General features: G+C 38.0%; 1 protein-coding gene and 1 non-coding gene across 3 annotated transcripts in view; both read right to left on the bottom strand.

Annotated features, from left to right (window-relative positions):
- NUP93 (nucleoporin 93) overlaps positions 1–16,743 on the bottom strand; it is a 111,501-nt gene that overhangs the window by 33,954 nt on the left and 60,804 nt on the right. For both annotated transcript variants that reach the window (XM_077132500.1, XM_077132501.1), the window contains 2 exons: positions 16,029–16,091; positions 9,403–9,531 (listed from right to left, as the gene is read on the bottom strand). In XM_077132500.1, the coding sequence (XP_076988615.1) occupies positions 9,403–9,531; positions 16,029–16,091 (192 nt within the window). The remainder of the gene's footprint in view (positions 1–9,402; positions 9,532–16,028; positions 16,092–16,743) is intronic.
- On the bottom strand, positions 10,315–10,422 carry LOC143660438 (U6 spliceosomal RNA). Its single transcript, XR_013164041.1, has one exon. It is a non-coding gene; the product is annotated as a U6 spliceosomal RNA (small nuclear RNA).

The following is a 16,743-nucleotide window of genomic DNA, read 5'->3' as shown; positions in this document are numbered from 1 at the left end:
CAGCCTATAAAACAGGTCCATGCAGAACAGCTACCCTCTCAGCCCCTCAGAAACTGTCAGGGAGCCAGGAAATGCGATTTGGAATCATATGGTCTGGGGTTTTCAAACTCAAACTTTGCCAATCTATATTTTGCTGTATTTCGTAGAATTGAATACACCATTGTTAAGACATTACGGTCTTAACAATGTCATTTTAATGGTGACACACTATTGAACTGAGACATATCCTGATTTCAGGGATGTTAAAATGTGGAAAAGATGTGTGACTGCGAATAAATGAAATATGGTATTAAGTCAGGAGTTATCAACATTTACTGAATACATAATACGGTATGGGATCTTACCATCATTCTCTGTAATTACTATGCTACAGTTTAGCTTCCTTTCGCAAGTCTGTTATTTGCAAGGTGAAATCATTTTTACAAATAATACATTAAGAGACCACTAACAGAATATATCTGAATGTCAACACAGGCATTAGACTACATGGAGGTTAAATTTACCTTTAAATAGTGTTTTAAAAGTTGGCTAAGGGTGCACAGGTAGTTCAGTTGTAGAATTCTCGCCATGCAGGAGACCAGGGTTCAATTCCCAGCCCTCGCACCGTCTCCCCCCCAACCCTGCCAAAAATCAATAAATGATGCTGCAATAAAGGGATATTCACATGGAAAAGAATGAAATGTGACCCCCACCCCACAGCATACAAAAGAAAGAAAGAAAAGCTAGCTAAGAGATGTTAAGGACTTCCAGCACTGCTGAAACCCCACCCGCTGCTGCACGCGCAGGGCAGCACCAGCGTGTTCCCTCATGCTGACCAAGACAAGCACTGGGTCACACGGTGTTTAGCCAGAAGTCTCCTTGCTTCAAAGCACATTATTTTTATTCAGACCACAACTCGAAAAGTTATTAACAATCTTTAAATTGCCTACCTTCCATTAGAAATCATTTCTTTTTTCAATGGTATCCTAAGGAAATTAATTTCCCAAACTGACTTTATGTTGTTGAAGTATAAAAGAATCACTTATTAAAATTTGCCAGGAATGGATATCACCAATGCTCCCTTGTTCTTCTTTTGTAGGTAAAGTTTGGGGTGAAAAATGTTTTAGGAACCATCACATCCTAGCCCATTTTCGCATAAATTAAAAAAAAAAAAAAAACTTTGAGTCCTTTTTTATATTAAATAATACAAGCTTGGACATTTTCCTTCAAATTAAGATTAGCTCAATATGATCTGAAGCTTCTTCCTAACCTTGGGACTCTTTGGATTACAATAAGCTTATTCCTAATAGTAGAAGGTATCCAGAAAAAAAAATTAGATATCAAATTATACTTCTTTAGTCATTCTTTTTCTATTTATGTCCAAAGATCTTATTTCTAGTGATACCTTATAAATCAAAGAAAACACTGAAATAAGGGAAAGATCCAGCTTCAAATGACTAAAGTCATCTTAATCATTTGTAGCCTGCCAAAGAGTACCAATTACCACAAATACTGGTGAGAGATACATGCCAGGCTCTGTGCTAGACACTGAACATATGTCATCTCCATTCCTTATGACAGTTCTGCAAGAGAGGCATTCTAAAATGAGGAAACCCAGGTTTTGGAACCCAGGCCTGTTGAATTCCAGCACTTCTTTTCTGGTCTTCACACAACGTGGTCTCCTGTAGAGAAATTGGAGAAAATGCATGCCCAAGTGGAGATAATATCACTTTTCCATCATTTTGAAAGAAATTATATGGAAAAATCTGTAAAAAACACATGGTTCCATACACCCACCAGAATGTCTAAATTAAAAAGACAGAAAATACCAAGTGTGGCAAGAATATGGAATTGGAATTCTCACATCCTGCTGGTGGGAGGGTACATTGGACAGCCATTATGGAAAACCATTTGACAGTATCTACCAAAGATGGACATATGCATACCCTAGACCCAGCAATTCTGCACTTAGGTGTACCACAAAGAAAGGCAAACATATGTTCACCAAAAACCACATACAAGAATGTTCACATTATAAAATCAAGAATTGGAAGCTACCCAAATGTCCCTCAACACTACAATGGAAAAACAGGTTGCAGTTAGTCATATAATGGAAAACCGTATAGTCACGAGAATGAATAACCTACAACTACATGCAAAAATATACAGAACGTTAAGAAACGAAGCCAGAAACAAACGCGTACATATTGTATGATTTCATTTACATAAAGTTAAAAAAAAGGCAAGATTAATCTATTATGCTAAAAGTCAGGATAGTGGGTCCTTTGTGTGTGTGGATAGTGGATGGGGGGATAATAATTTGAAAGGAGCACAAGGGGATATTGGTTCTATTTGATTTTTTCATCTCGTTGCTGGTTACACAGGTGTGTTCTATATGATAATTCATTGAGCTGTACACTTACAATTTGTATACTTTTCTGTATATATGTTATACTTCAAGAGAAGAGTTAAAAAAAAAATAACAAAATCTACAAGGTTCCAGAAAATGGCAATTCCCTGGATAATCTGAAAAAAGAACAATGTGTACCACTTCTCAACTTCTATGAAAAGCTATTCACCTTGCCAGGTGTCAAAACAGAGAACAGCAAAAGCACCTATAACTTTCTTCCAAGGGGATTCCTGAGGTCAGGAAAGAGACTACTAAATAAACTAGTCTATTTTTAAGAGAACAGCAATCGAGAAAAAAGATCTCATTAGCAACTTTTAATTACTTCCAAATCCCAATACAGACCGCAACCTATTAACACCATTTTAAAAAATGAAGCTTATAAAATCATGAGCTGTTCTAGTTATTTGCCAAGCTTCATAAGGAAGTAAAAATGAAAATTAGACTGGCCAAGGATTTAATCACTGGTTCTTCTTTCCCAAAAACTTTAATTTAGGCACAATTTAACTAAGAAATATGGGATAGGGTCAGTAATGGGCAATTTCTTAAGAAACATGACTTTAGCATCCATTTATTTTGAGATGAATTTAATAGAAAAACTGGTTTTTAAATCAGGAGCACATTTATAGATAAAGACGTACAAGTTACCCAGCTACCCATCCCTGATCCAGACTTCAAAAGAGTGAAGGTCTAGAAAGTTATCAGTTTTGCCTGTCTCGATGTGGAAAAGAATGCTTATTATTCATGAAACAGCCGCTGGGGAAAAAACTTTTAAGGAAGCACTAGGAATATTACTTGAAAACCCAACTTGAAAATGTAATATAATTTTTAATCTCCACCTCCAAATTACCTGAAACTATTTTTTTTTTTAAACAAAGCAAGAAAAGCCATTATGGGTCTTTACACTATCTTCCCAATAATCCCATTCCCTGCGTGAAGACACTGAGGGTCTACAGGGTTAAATAACTTGGTTGAGGTCTCAGAACTAGTCAATGCTTATTAAGTTAGGTAGGACTTGAACCCAGGGTTGTTCTCACCCCCATCGCCTGCACAGGGGCAGTAAATGGGTGAAAGCCACAGCTCCCTCTGGCACAAGGGCACACATCCCTAATGAATCATGACATGCTTCCCTACAGAGCCCAAGATACAGTCTCAAAATCCCTCTTGAGAAAGCTCTCCAAGATATATTAGAGGAAAAAAGGAAAAATGCAGAATAGGGCACATAATAATTTAACCTTTTTATATAAGGAAGTGGAATAGGAATACATAATCTCAAATAGATGTATTTGTATAAAGAAACACTGGAAATATGCACAAGAACTAGTAATAGTGATTACCTATGGAGGTAGCAAATAAGGAGAATGGGGTAGTTGGGAACACGGTGCTATAATTCTTGAATCATTTAAATATATTGCCTTTTTTTAAAATTAAATTTCTAAAATAGCCTCTCCAGCCAACACAGCAAGCAAACTCACCATCCCTCCCCCTGTCTATGTGGGACATGACTCCCAGGGGTGAGGAACTTCCTGGCAACGTGGGACAGAAATTCTGGGGTGAGCCGAGACTCAGCATCAAGGGCTTGAGAAAACCTCTAGAATGAGCTGAGACTCAGCATCAAGGGATTGAGAAAACCTTCTTGACCAAAAGCGGGAAGAGTGAAATGAGACAAAATAAAGTGTCAATGGCTGAGAGATTCCAAACAGAGTCGAGAGGTTATCCTAGAGGTTATTCTTACGCATTAAATAGATGTCACCTTGTTAGTCAAGATGTAATGGAGAGGCTGGAGGGAACTACCTGAAAAAGTAGAGCTGTGTTCCAGTAGCCATGTTTCTTGAGAATAACTGAATAATGATATAGCTTTCACAGTGTGACTGTGTGATTGTGAAAACCTTGTGTCTGATGCTCCTTTTATCTACCTTGTCAACAGACGAGTAGAACATATGGAATAAAAATAAATAATAGGGGGAACAAATGCTAAAATAAATTTAGCTTGAAATGCTAGTGATCAACGAAAGCAAGGGGTAAGGGGTATGGTAGATACAATTTTTTTTTTCTTTTCTGTTTTCGTTTTATTTCTTTTTCTAATGTCTTTTTATTCTTTTTCTGAATTAATGCAAATGTTCTAAGAAATGATGAATATGCAACTAAGTGATGATATTGTGAATTACTGATTATATATGTTAATGTGTTATTTGGTTTGTTAATTTTTTAAATTAATAAACAAATTTTTTAAAAAAAGATGTAATGGAGAGGCTGGAGGAACTGCCTGAAAATGTGGAGCTGTGTTCCAGTAGCAATGTTTCTTGAAGATGACTGTATGATAAAGCTGTCACAATCTGACTGTGTGATTGTGAAAACCTTGTGTCTGATGCTCCTTTTATCTACCTTGTCAACAGACGAGTAAAACATATGGAATAAAGATGAATAATAGGGGGAACAAATGCTAAAATAAATTTAGAGTGAAATGCTGGTGATCGGTGAGGGGGACGGGTGGGGGGTAATGGTATTATGAATTTTTTTCTGTTTTCTTTTTATTTCTTTTTCTGAATAGACGCAAATGTTACAAGAAATGATCACGATGATGAATATGCAATTATGTGATGATATTGTGATATTGTGAATTAGTGATTATATACGTAGAATGGGAGGATCAAAAGTTACGAATGTTTGTGTTTGGTGACGAATGTTTGTGTTTGGTGTTTTTTGGTATTTAAAAAAAATTTTTTTAATCAATAAAAAAAATTTCTAAAAGAGGGGAAATCCTCAACTTATTAATGCACTAACAAGCAATTAACACTGGCAATTAAGACAAAGTCTATTTAACACATCCACTCTAAAATCAAGCTGCTTCAACATATTCCTATAATTCAGTTACTGCAAAGTTAGTTATAACCAAATTATTCATTCAACAAATATTTCCTGAGCATCTCTATGTTACTGCCATTCTTCTAGGGACAGGAGACCTAGGAATAAACAAAAGAAACAAAAACCTTACCTTGGTGGAGTTTATATTCAAGTATGAGAGACAGACAATAAACAAGATAAAGATATAATATGGTAAATGGGAGGAAATGCAAAAAGAAAAATAAAGCAAACAGAGGATATAAGAAGTGTTGAGTGGGGAGCAGTTGGCTTTGAGTTCAGATATCAGGCTTGGGAAAACCTCACTGAGGTAACACGGGGTAAATATTTGAAGGAAGTGAGAGAGATAGCCAAGCAGATACTTGGGGAAAGAGCAGTCTAAGCAGAAGCAACAGCAACTACACGTAGACTGGCGGTAGTAGCAAGCCTCAGGGCTTGTAAAAGGCAAAGAGCCTGTTAGTCCATAAAGTAAGACCAAAAGGGAGAGTAGTGCAAAATGACCTTAGGTAGGCAACAAGACTAGGTCATAGGGCACACAGGGACTTACAGGTCATGGTGAAGACTTTGGCTTTCACTCCAAGTGACACAGGTGTCACTGGAAGGTTTGGGGCAAAGGAGTGACACGATTTAACCTATGTTTTAATAGTATCACTTTGGCTTCTGTATCAAGAAGAGACTGTAGCAGGGGATAAGGCAGACACAGGAGAGGCCAGAATGGTAGAGACTCTAAGATGGACTCCAAGGACCCCCCACCTCCTGATATTCAAGCCCATATAATTCCACTCTCCTTGAATGTAGGCTGGATTTAGTGACTCACTTCTGGCAAGCAAGAAGTGATAAGATATTAATTTTGAGATTAAATTATAAAAGTTATGAAAAAACTGTGGTTTCCATCTCTCAGATCTCTTGATCTCACTCCAGGGGAAGCAAGTCACTATGTTGTGATCAGCCCAAAAAAGAGGCCCATGTGGCGAGGAACTGATGTCTCCAGCCAAAAGCCAGAGAGGACCTAAGGCTTCTTAACAGCCACATGCATGAATGTGGATATGGATCCTTCCTGACTTGAGCCTTGAGATGACTACAATCTCATGAGACCTTGAGCTGGAATTACCCAGCTAAGCAGCTCCCATGTTCTTGACCCACAGAAACTGTAATATGATAAATGCTCATTTTCAACCACAAAGGTGACACAGCAATAGATAATAATTAAAGCAACCAGTTAGGAGGCCAGTTCAATAATCTAGTTAGGAGGCTAGTTCAATAACCTGAGCAAGAGATGATGTGGGTTGGACCAGAGCACTAACAGTGGAGGTGGTGAGAAGTAGTACAATTCTGAATATATTTTGAGGGTAGGACTAACTAGATTTGCCAACATATGAGAGAGACTGGGTAAGATGGGCAAAAATGAATCTGATCTTTATGGAAGTAAAGAAAATGTCTTCATATAGATTACAGTGGCAAAAGCATGTCTATTTACTTAGGTTGGAATGTATGATTTATGAATAAAACCATTCCAAAATGAGCAGAGAGAAACAAATGCTAGAGAAAATGCAGAGAAAGATAATGTACCTATCACTGCTGTTGGTAGGGAAACTGAAAAGTGTAGCTCCTCTGGAAAGCAGTGTGGTAGTTCCACAGGAGGCTAGGGGTTGGGATGCCATATGATACTGCAAATCCACTGCTAGGTATATAATTGGAGGAACTGAGTGTGGTGACACAAACAGACAATTGCACACTAGTGTTTATGGTGGCAGCGTTCATGATTTGCAGTAGATGGACATGGTCTAAGGGTACAAGGACTAAGGGAAGGAAGGGGGAATTGTGATGTATGCCAGAAGGAATGAAGTTGTGAGGCATGCAACCAGGTGAATGAATTTGAAGGACTGCATGTTGAATGAAATGCCAGAAACAAAAAGACAAATATTATCATGCCTTACTCATATAGAAGAACTATAATATGCAAACTCGGTGAACCGGAGTCAAGAGCACAGGTTACCATATTGGGGCCTACTGTAAAGAGTCCTAGATTGTATGCTCTTACAGCAGTCACATATATTCAGGAGTAGTAATTGTTATTTCTAAATTCTGAGATACTGAACTGTTTGAATATAACCTGGTCGTTCTCAGAAATTTGGGGTATATATGTGACATCTGAGACTCAGAGCTCCAAAACTGTGAAAGTCAGAATCACCTCATACAGGAACTTTAAAAAGTTGAAAAACAGATCAGACTTCAACTGGAGATATGAATGAAGCTGATCTGGTAAACCAAAATACAGGGTAAAGGATGATATGGTCCATATTTTAAAACCTCAATTTCTGTGTGAGACCAAAGGGAGAGATGTTTAATTGGTGCAAAATTTGTATTTTGAGTAGTGCATTACCTAATTTAACTTCTATGGTCAGTTTAGTTGAGCACCCTAACTACATAGAATCTTGAATAGGGCATGAGATTTTGTTGGTTTGTCCAGGTTAGGATGATGTGCCGATATATTCCAGAGTAATTTGGGCAGTGAATAAAAAAGTGTTTGCAAAGTCTCCTTGGGGGCCTGGGGAAAAAGGAAGAAATATTCAACTTCCCCATTTGGGGAATTCCTGACATTCTTGCAAGCAGTAGGGCCAACCAAATCAATAGGCTAAGCTTTCAACCTTGGGGTTCGCTCCTATGAAAGTTATTTCTGCAAAGGATAAACCAAGCCTACTTAAAATTATGCCTAAGAGTCATTCCCAGAGAACCTCTTTTGTTGCTTAAATGTGGCCTCTCTCTCTAAGCCAATTGGGCAGGTGAACTCATTACCCTCCTGCTATACAGAATATGACTCTCAGGGGTGTACAACCTCCTGGCAACATAAGACAGAACTCCTGGGACTGAGTCAGGACCTGGCATCACGGGATTGAGAAAGCCTTCTTAATCAAAAGGGGGAAGAGTGAAATGAGCCCAAATAAAGTTTTAGTGCCTGAGAGATTCAAACAGAGTAGAGAGGTATCTTGGAAATTATTCTTATGCATTATTTAAGTTCCCTTTTTAGTTTATGGAGTATAGGAGGGGCTGGAGGGAAGTATCTGAAACTGTTGAGCTGTGTTCCTGTAGCCTTAATTCTTGAAGACAACTGTATAACAATATAGCTTTTATAATATGACTGTGTGCTGTGAAAGCCTTGTGCCTAATGTTCCTTTTACCCAGGGTATGGACGGATGAGTAAAAAATATAGACAAAAATAAATAATAGGGGGATAAGGGGTCAAATAAATTGGGTAGATTGAAATACTAGTGGTCAATGAGACAGAGGGGTAAAGGGTATGGAATGCATGACCTGATTTTTCACTTCTTTTTTTTTGAGGGTGGGGGGTGCATGGCCTGGGAATCGAACCCAGGTCTCCTGCATCGCAGGTGAGCATTCTAGCACTAAACCACCAGTGTACACCTCTTTTATCTTTTTATTTCTTTTTGTGGAGTGATACAAATGTTCTAAAAATAATCATAGTGATGAATACACAAGTATGTAACGATACTGTGAGCCATTGACTGTATACGATGTATGAACTGTGTGTGTGTGTGTGAAGATTTCTCAATAAAAATATTAAAAAAAAAAAAGAATGAGGTTTTATTTCAAGTGATAGACCAGAGTTGCCATTTATAAAGACGGACAACTCTGTGAGAAAAGAAGGCTATGGGTATATGTGTATATGTGTGTGTGCGTTCTAATAAGACTCAATTCTGGATACATGCAGCCTGAGATGGCTATTAAACATCCAAGTGGAGGTAAGAAACTAACTGGATATTTAAATTTGAGGTTCAGGGTCGTAGATGTAAATCTGAGTGTCTTCGGCATATAGATGGTATTTAAAACCACAAGCTCAGGTGAAAACCATAGGAGAAAGAAAACAGAAGAGGTCAAGGACTGATCCCTGGGACACACAAACATTCAGAGGTTAAGGGGTTTTAGGAAAATTTAGCAAAGGAGACTGAGCAAAACTAGCCAGATATGTTGGAGGAAATCCAGGCAAATGTGGGTGTGTTGGAAACCAAGAAAAGAAAGTGTTTTAAGAAGGAGGTTGTGATCAGCTGTGCCAAGACTGCTGATAGGCAGAGAGACAAGTATTATTTGACCTCACAGTTTTATTAACAGTGGTAGATCTTTTGGATTCAACCTACCTCACTTTCTTGAGTGAAGTCAAGAGCATCTTCCCCTGAGGCCAGAAGGGTATGGAGAATTCGTTGTTTCACTTGTTCCCACTCAACCAGCATTGACTCTCGATGGTACTCCTCAGCCATGCCGAAGGTCTATCAGGAAGGAGCAAAGAGCAATGACCCCAACGAAAGAGCAAAGAATACAGTTTCCTTCCAAGGCCAACAGAAACGAAAAGTCCCCCAAGACCTACCACATCTCCACACATAAAACAAAAGCAATCAATTTTAAAAGTTATCCTTAAAGAATTTACTGATAATGGTTTGCAACATGCCCTATTTCCTTATTTCTAAGACAATTATCTTTGTTTTTTTAACAAGAACATAATTATTTAAAAGCTTTGAAACAAACTCTTCAAAAATGTTTGACTCTTAAAAAAGAAATCTTAACCACATAGTTCAACCATGCAGGTCCAACAGCCTTGGTTGTGAGAGTGTTAAAATGCCAGCACAAATCTGAGTTAGATCTTTATCTAAAAATCTGATCTGCCAACTTAACATTTTCCACCAACTCGGGGAGCAGAAACCTTCACAGGTTTCACAATCTTTTGTTTAGGTGCCATCCTTGTGGGAGCCTTGGCAGAAGCCACTGCTGTCTTCTTAGATGCTTGCTTAACCTTTTTTGCTTCTTTGGCAGTCCTGATAGCTTGTTCTCATTGAGGCTTTCTAACTTCGGGTTTCCTCTTGGCTGTAATATCAGCAAGAGACACACCAGTGATAGCCCTTTGAAATTTAACTATACAGCGAGTTCTCTTTTGAATTTCTTTCAACTGTCCCTTTTTCAGGTTTTCTTCTGTAGAAGACAGTCCAGTTTATCTGCCAAGGGCTTCTCTTGGAAAAGAATGCTGACTCGCATTTTTTTTCTTTCCTTCTTTTTTTCTTAATATGGAATGATTCACAAAATTTGTGCGTCATCCTTGCACAGGTACCATGCTAATCTTCTCTGTATTGTTCCAATGTTAGTACATGTACTGTTGAAGCAAGGACCTGACTTGCATTTTGCATTAAGAAAGTGAAAAAGGAGGAAGAGTGAATTGAGACAAAATAAAGTGTCAATGGCTGAGAGATTCCAAAAAGAGTCAAGAGGTTGTCCTGGAGGTTATTCTTACACATTAAATAGACATCACCTTGTTAGTCAAGATGTAGGAGAGGCTGGAGGGAACTACCTGAAAATGTACAGCTGTGTTCCAGTAGCCATGTGTGGTAAGTTAGATTCAATTGTCAACTTGACTAGGTGAAGGAACCTAGTTCTGTTGCTGTGGACATGGGCCGATGGTAAGTGAACCTCATCTGTTGCTGATTTTATCTGCAGTCGTGCCTGCTGCAATGAATGATGTTTGACTTAATTGGCTGGTTCTTAAATGAGAGAGTTCAATATAACACAGCCCAAGCAGCTCAGCATACCTCATCTCAGCACTCGCAGCTCAGCCCAGATTTTCGGAGAGGCAGAAAGAAATCACTCCGGGGAAAGTTGTTGGAACCCAGAGGCCTGGAGAGAAGGCCAGCAGAGATCACCCTGTGCCTTCCCACGTAGGAAAGAACCTCAGTTGAAAGTTAGCTGCCTTTCCTCTGAAGAACTAATGAAATAAATCCCCTTTTATTAAAAGCCAATTTATCTCTGGTGTGTTTCATTCCAGCAGCTAGCAAACTAGAACATCATGTTTCTTGGAGATGATTGTATAATGATATAGCTTTCACAATGTGACTATGTGATTGTGAAAACCTTGTGCCTGATGCTCCTTTTATCTACCTTATCAACAGATGAGTAAAACATATGGAATAAAAATAAATAATAGGGGGAACAAATGTTAAAATAAATTTAGATTGAAATGCTAGTGATCAATGAAAGGGAAGGGTAAGGGGTATGGTATGTATGAATTTTTTCCTGCTGTCTTTTTATTTCTTTTTTCTGAATTGATGCAAATGTTCTAAGAAATGATCATGATGATGAATATGCAACTATGTGATGATACTGTGAATTACTGACTATGTATGTAGAACAGAATGATCATAAGTTAAGAATGTTTGTGTTTGTTGTTATATATTTTTTTTAAATTTAAAAATTAAAAAAAAGAAGAAAAAAAAAACTGGAAAATCATCCTGTTGGTTCTGGTGTAGCACCTTCCATGTCCAGGATAAATCTTGTACCCACTGAAACTGCAGAGGTTCTACCTTCATAGCTGCCAACGCTGGGGGACCAGGAAGATGGCAAAAAGATAAACATCTTTTTTAAACCTCTGAAATCAGGCTGCATATTACAATTGATAGCATGCCACAGTTTAAACTGTAGTAGTTTTTTTTGTAGTATATAAAAAAACGATAGATTATAAAATCAATGGTATTTGACAAGAAAAGACAAAGTCAAAAAGATTCTCCCAGTGATTTTTCTTCTTTTAAGAAACACTATAGGAGGAAGCAAACTAGTGAAAGAAAAACAAAGGGAATTCTAGGATTTAGTTTCCTATCAGTCTACTCAAAGTCACCACTGAAAAACCCAGCAAACTTCACTGACGTCTACCAGTGAGAGAGTGGATTAGGTGCCAAAACAAAGGCATTGAGAAAGAAAAGCAGAAGGAAAAAAAAGGAAGGGAAGGAGAAAGAAAACTCCGAGGAGGAGACTAAAGCAGTTTACAGAGATATACTCAATTGGGAGCATGCACAGGCTATTATTCTCTAATTGGTAGACCAGGTTCCCATCAGCATCAGCCCACTTCTCAAAAAGCCATTTCATTAACAATCAAATTGGCATCTAATTAGGCAGCACTAAGGGAATGAGTATTAGTAATGCCTGCTTTATTTTTGGCAATGCAGATAATTTATACAATAATATCCATATATGTAAGTTTTGGGGAAATGTTTGAAAATCACTTATACTCTTCCTTTAAATGAATGTTTGTAGGAATATTGAGTTTGAATCAATACTTATAAAATGTGAAATACACAAAAAAATAATCAGGAAGAAGAATGGTACATCTTCCACGTTTGATTCTGATCCATTCATGAATGGGTCTCTTTTTTAGTGTGTATCCTAAAGACGCAGGGGTAAATGACAATCACAAACTTTAAAAATACTCATCCACTTGGTCGTCTTTTCACTGAGAATCAGGCAAGATGGACCATTCCAGTCAGTTAGCCAGGGTAGAAATATAACCATAGAAAAATCCTTGATTTTTGTTCACATCAGTGAAATTAAATACACAAGCTATGCATGTGAATAGACAGAAATTTTTGAAACAGAAAGAAGGCATGTATGTGGGGGGGAGGGTATTAGTTTCCCCAGAAGCTATCTATAAAATAGTGCACAGCAAAATACAGTTTCTTCTAAAACTCTTTCTACTTAGAAGTCAAACCAATAAAAACAAAAAAACAAACAAACAAAAAAAACCACTAAAAAGGGCAGGCCACGGTGGCTCAGCAGGCAAGAACACTTGCCTGGAATGCCAGAGGACCCGGGTTCAATTCCTGGTGCCTGCCCATGTATAAAAAAAATAAAATAAAATAAAAGAAGTCAAACCAACCACTTCCTCGGCCCTGAATCTTTCCCAGCAATGGAAAATTGAGGGCCATGTAGTACAGGATCAGTGCAGACAGAAATAAGGAGGCTAGGAGACTGGTGGACCATGTATGCAGCTTTCAGAGCTTGCCACGGGAATTGATGCACAGACTAAGCTGTGGCACCAACCCAGGATGGCACAAAAGTGGTCTAATTTGTCACTAGAGTTTTTCTTAAAAACAATGGCTAATAAAGAATGGCAGAGTAGTAAAGGTATGTGAAGAAAACAGATTAATATACTACACAGAAAAACTGCTGGTGAAGAAAGGGGGCAGATTTCCACCATCATTTCAGGGTCAGAACTAAAACAGAGGAAATTAGCAATCTCTTGTAAATTAGGTTGCCAAGAACTTGGTGCCAAGAAGTTCTGCTTCACTATCTCATGAAGTACTTCGAAAACCAATAGCTTTTGGGACTCAAATCATCAGCTATATCTGAGAGTTATATCAGGCTACTCATTTAGAAAGAGCCCTACAACCTGAATGAGAGGCAATGCGGTTCTACTCATCACTAGTGTGAAGGGAGCTTCAAATAAAAATAAATAGCCCAGCATTAAAACTCTCTTTCCTTGACCATGTCATGCCCCCCCCCCACCGCCAATAACTTATCTTAATTACATTAGAGAAAATGGAAGATCCAATTTGCAGACTAATCAGGGATGATCAGTTACCAATCTGCCCTATTCCAGCCTGTTCCTTTCATACTCACATCAAACAACCAACCTATTGGATTAGGTGCAAAAAAGAATGTCAACTAGAGGTGCTAATTAGAGAGAATCAACACAGCTACTAAACTAAGAAGTGAAGAGGAGAACATGGAGGGTTCTGAGGAAAGGTGGACGGTAGTGACTAGTAGGGATAAGAAGAAAAAAATTCCAGAGAGAGAAAAAGAGGGTATAAACTGGAAGGGCACCAGCAGTCTAAAAATTAAATGGACACAGGGGCCTGGGAGTAGAAAAACAAACCACAGAAAATGGCAAAGCAGCCATTTTAATTATTAGCCAATTTAACTATTAGAAATTAAATACAAATCTTTCAAGTTATTAAGTGTGGAAAATTTCTCTCTTTAAGCACAATTAAGAAAAAGAGTGGTAGGGAAAGAACTGGGCTTAAATTAAGAACAAGTGGGGAGCACTTGAACCCCATTTTCGTAAAGGGATGAGGGTAATATGCTTTGACTTCACAACCACTTATTATTGAGCTGTTGCTGGCTTTTAGAAAATCTACATATGTTCTGATAATGTTGTTCTGTTTTTGCTGGGATGCACAGAATGGGAAAACACAGGACACATTTGTGGTTTTGTAGCTTGTTTGCCTGTTTTCTTGGCATTTCAGCAGGACATTGGCAAGTTATTCAAACAGGAAATTGACACCAAAATGCCAGGTAGCGCTCACCTTTTGTTCATAAATGACTCTTGCCCAGCAGCAGTCTCCAATGTCCAGAGTAGTCAAAGGTCCCTCCCAGGCCAGCTCCCAATACGGAAACATCTTTCTCACAAACACATATGCACACATTTTGCACCGTGGTATGTCACTTAAATGTTTTGGCTGGCTGCACATTCAGTCTCAGTATGGCACAATGTTTAGAGACTGCCAATTCCAGAAACACATTCCACAAGATAAATGGATTAATATGGCTTGGTGGCATTTGACAATCCTAATTAAATTTCATTGGTCCTTTACAGCAGGAGTATACATGCTATTAACTCAAAGTGTGAAAAAAATTTTTTTATATACTTTAAAGTCTAACTAAATCAAACGAATTTCTATATTGCCAAAAATATCATCAATGAAATTTAGGGAATTTTACACTGATTATTAAAAATATCAGTCATTTAAATAATGTATTTGGAATATTTTCTTACACTGGCAAGCCCTTCTGCTGCCCTATCTCACATCAACACTACTGAGAAATTTTCACCTTAAAAAGCACACTGAGGAGCATTTTTTAACTGTACAAGTAACATAAATTCATCTTTACTTGATGTAAGGGTTGAAAAACTTAGAAATAAACGAACAGAAGTGGTTCCCCTTCATTCACGCTCCCCCTTACAGAAGCCAATACTGGCAGACTAGCAGGTACCCTTCCAGCCTCCTTCCTGGAGAAAGCTGCATTTTACAACCAAATCCACTCAATTGATAACCTTTCTCCTTCTTCCCCCCAAAACCCCAATGGCCTGAAAATCTCTCAATCTATAATGGGGTGTTCTGAAAGATTTTTTTTTTTTTTTTTTGCATGGGCAGGCACCAGGAATCGAACGCGGGTCTCCGGCATGGCAGGTGAGAACTCAACCTGCTGAGCCACCGTAGCCTGCCCTGTTCTGAAAGATTTTGATCATTTGATCCTTGTCTAAAATGTATGGAGATAACTGACATATCAGTGAAGTAAATGATTTTCAAGCATCTTGAGGGAATGCTTGTTGTAAAATACTGTTGCACATAAAATGGCTATTCTGGCTGACTTATTTACCATCCCTTTCAAGCATCAAGCTAGTTATATTTTCTTGAGAGCTTGGAGTAAATGCTAATACAAAAGGTGATTTTAAAAAAAAGTCAAATTGTCTAATAAAAGGAAAAAATAATTGAGGAAAATTATCAGTGATTATAATTGCTTTTTCAAACTGCAGATTCAGTAGAAGCCAAAATAACACTTATAACAATGAAACCAAAGAAGTTTCTGGCCCTTTCATTTTAAGATTAATTTAATATTAATTGTCCAGAGCATTGTCTCAAATGCATTTTGGTCACTAAATATACACAGAGTTACGAGCATAGTATTCATCAAAAATGGTTCCTGGGTGGGCCACGGTGGCTCAGCAGGTAAGAATGCTTGCCTGCCATGCCCAAGGACCTAGGTTCGATTCCCGGTGCCTGCCCATGTAAAAAAAAAAAAAAAATGGTTCCTGAAGAACACCCTGTTCTCTAAGTAGGAGAGAGAGATGGGCCTGAGACACAGACTTTAGATTCCAGAACTTGCGTTCTTCTGGAATACATGCTGACCTCACAACTATATTTCTCTATTTGTTGATTCATTTTCTTACCCTCTTCCGGGATTCTTCAATGGCAGACAGCAGGGCATTGTCCTTCTCATTCTTTAGGAAGCCCTATGAAAAAGGGAAAAAATGATGTAACAACATTAATCTTCAAATAATCAAAGGTATATTGTAAAGGAAAAAAAAAAACAACCATAAGGATAGTTGCTACTCTGCCTACCTCCAATTTCCACAAAATTCTCTGAACTTGAAAACATCAAAATAGGTCGCTGGTATAGATGTTTTCTAGTTTCTTTAATTATGGGAACACATGGTAATTGTTAGAAGGTAAAGACCCCTTGAAGCAGTTGGGTGGTATTCCATTCCATAAACATGTAGAAAGTGAAAACAATCAAAACTGTCCTTCAAAATTCTTAAATGTCTCAGATTGTAGATACAGTCTTTGATTATTTAGCCAGTTGCAATCCCTCTGTTTTTTTAGCCTACATTTCTATTGCTTTCAATTAATTCTTCAATTTCTTCCTAACCTTGAGGAAGCTATCACCACCCACTTGTCTAGGTACTTTTCAGTTGTCGGTCAATGGCTGAGAAACCCTAAAAGCCATTTTTATATACATTTCTTCTGGGTTCTGCCAATGTGCACTGTCTGTTTCAGGCCTGGTGACATCCACTGATTGTTAATATAGGTGAGGTGAAGAGGAGATGGTCCACAAGTCTAGTTTAATATACACAGGGTAATGAATCACAAAAAGCAACTACATAA

The sequence above is a fragment of the Tamandua tetradactyla genome, chromosome 16 (assembly GCF_023851605.1).
Source record: "Tamandua tetradactyla isolate mTamTet1 chromosome 16, mTamTet1.pri, whole genome shotgun sequence".
Taxonomy (NCBI): Eukaryota; Metazoa; Chordata; class Mammalia; order Pilosa; family Myrmecophagidae; genus Tamandua; species Tamandua tetradactyla.
Note: the sequence above shows the minus strand (reverse complement) of the source record. Positions and strands in the feature narration are given on the sequence as shown.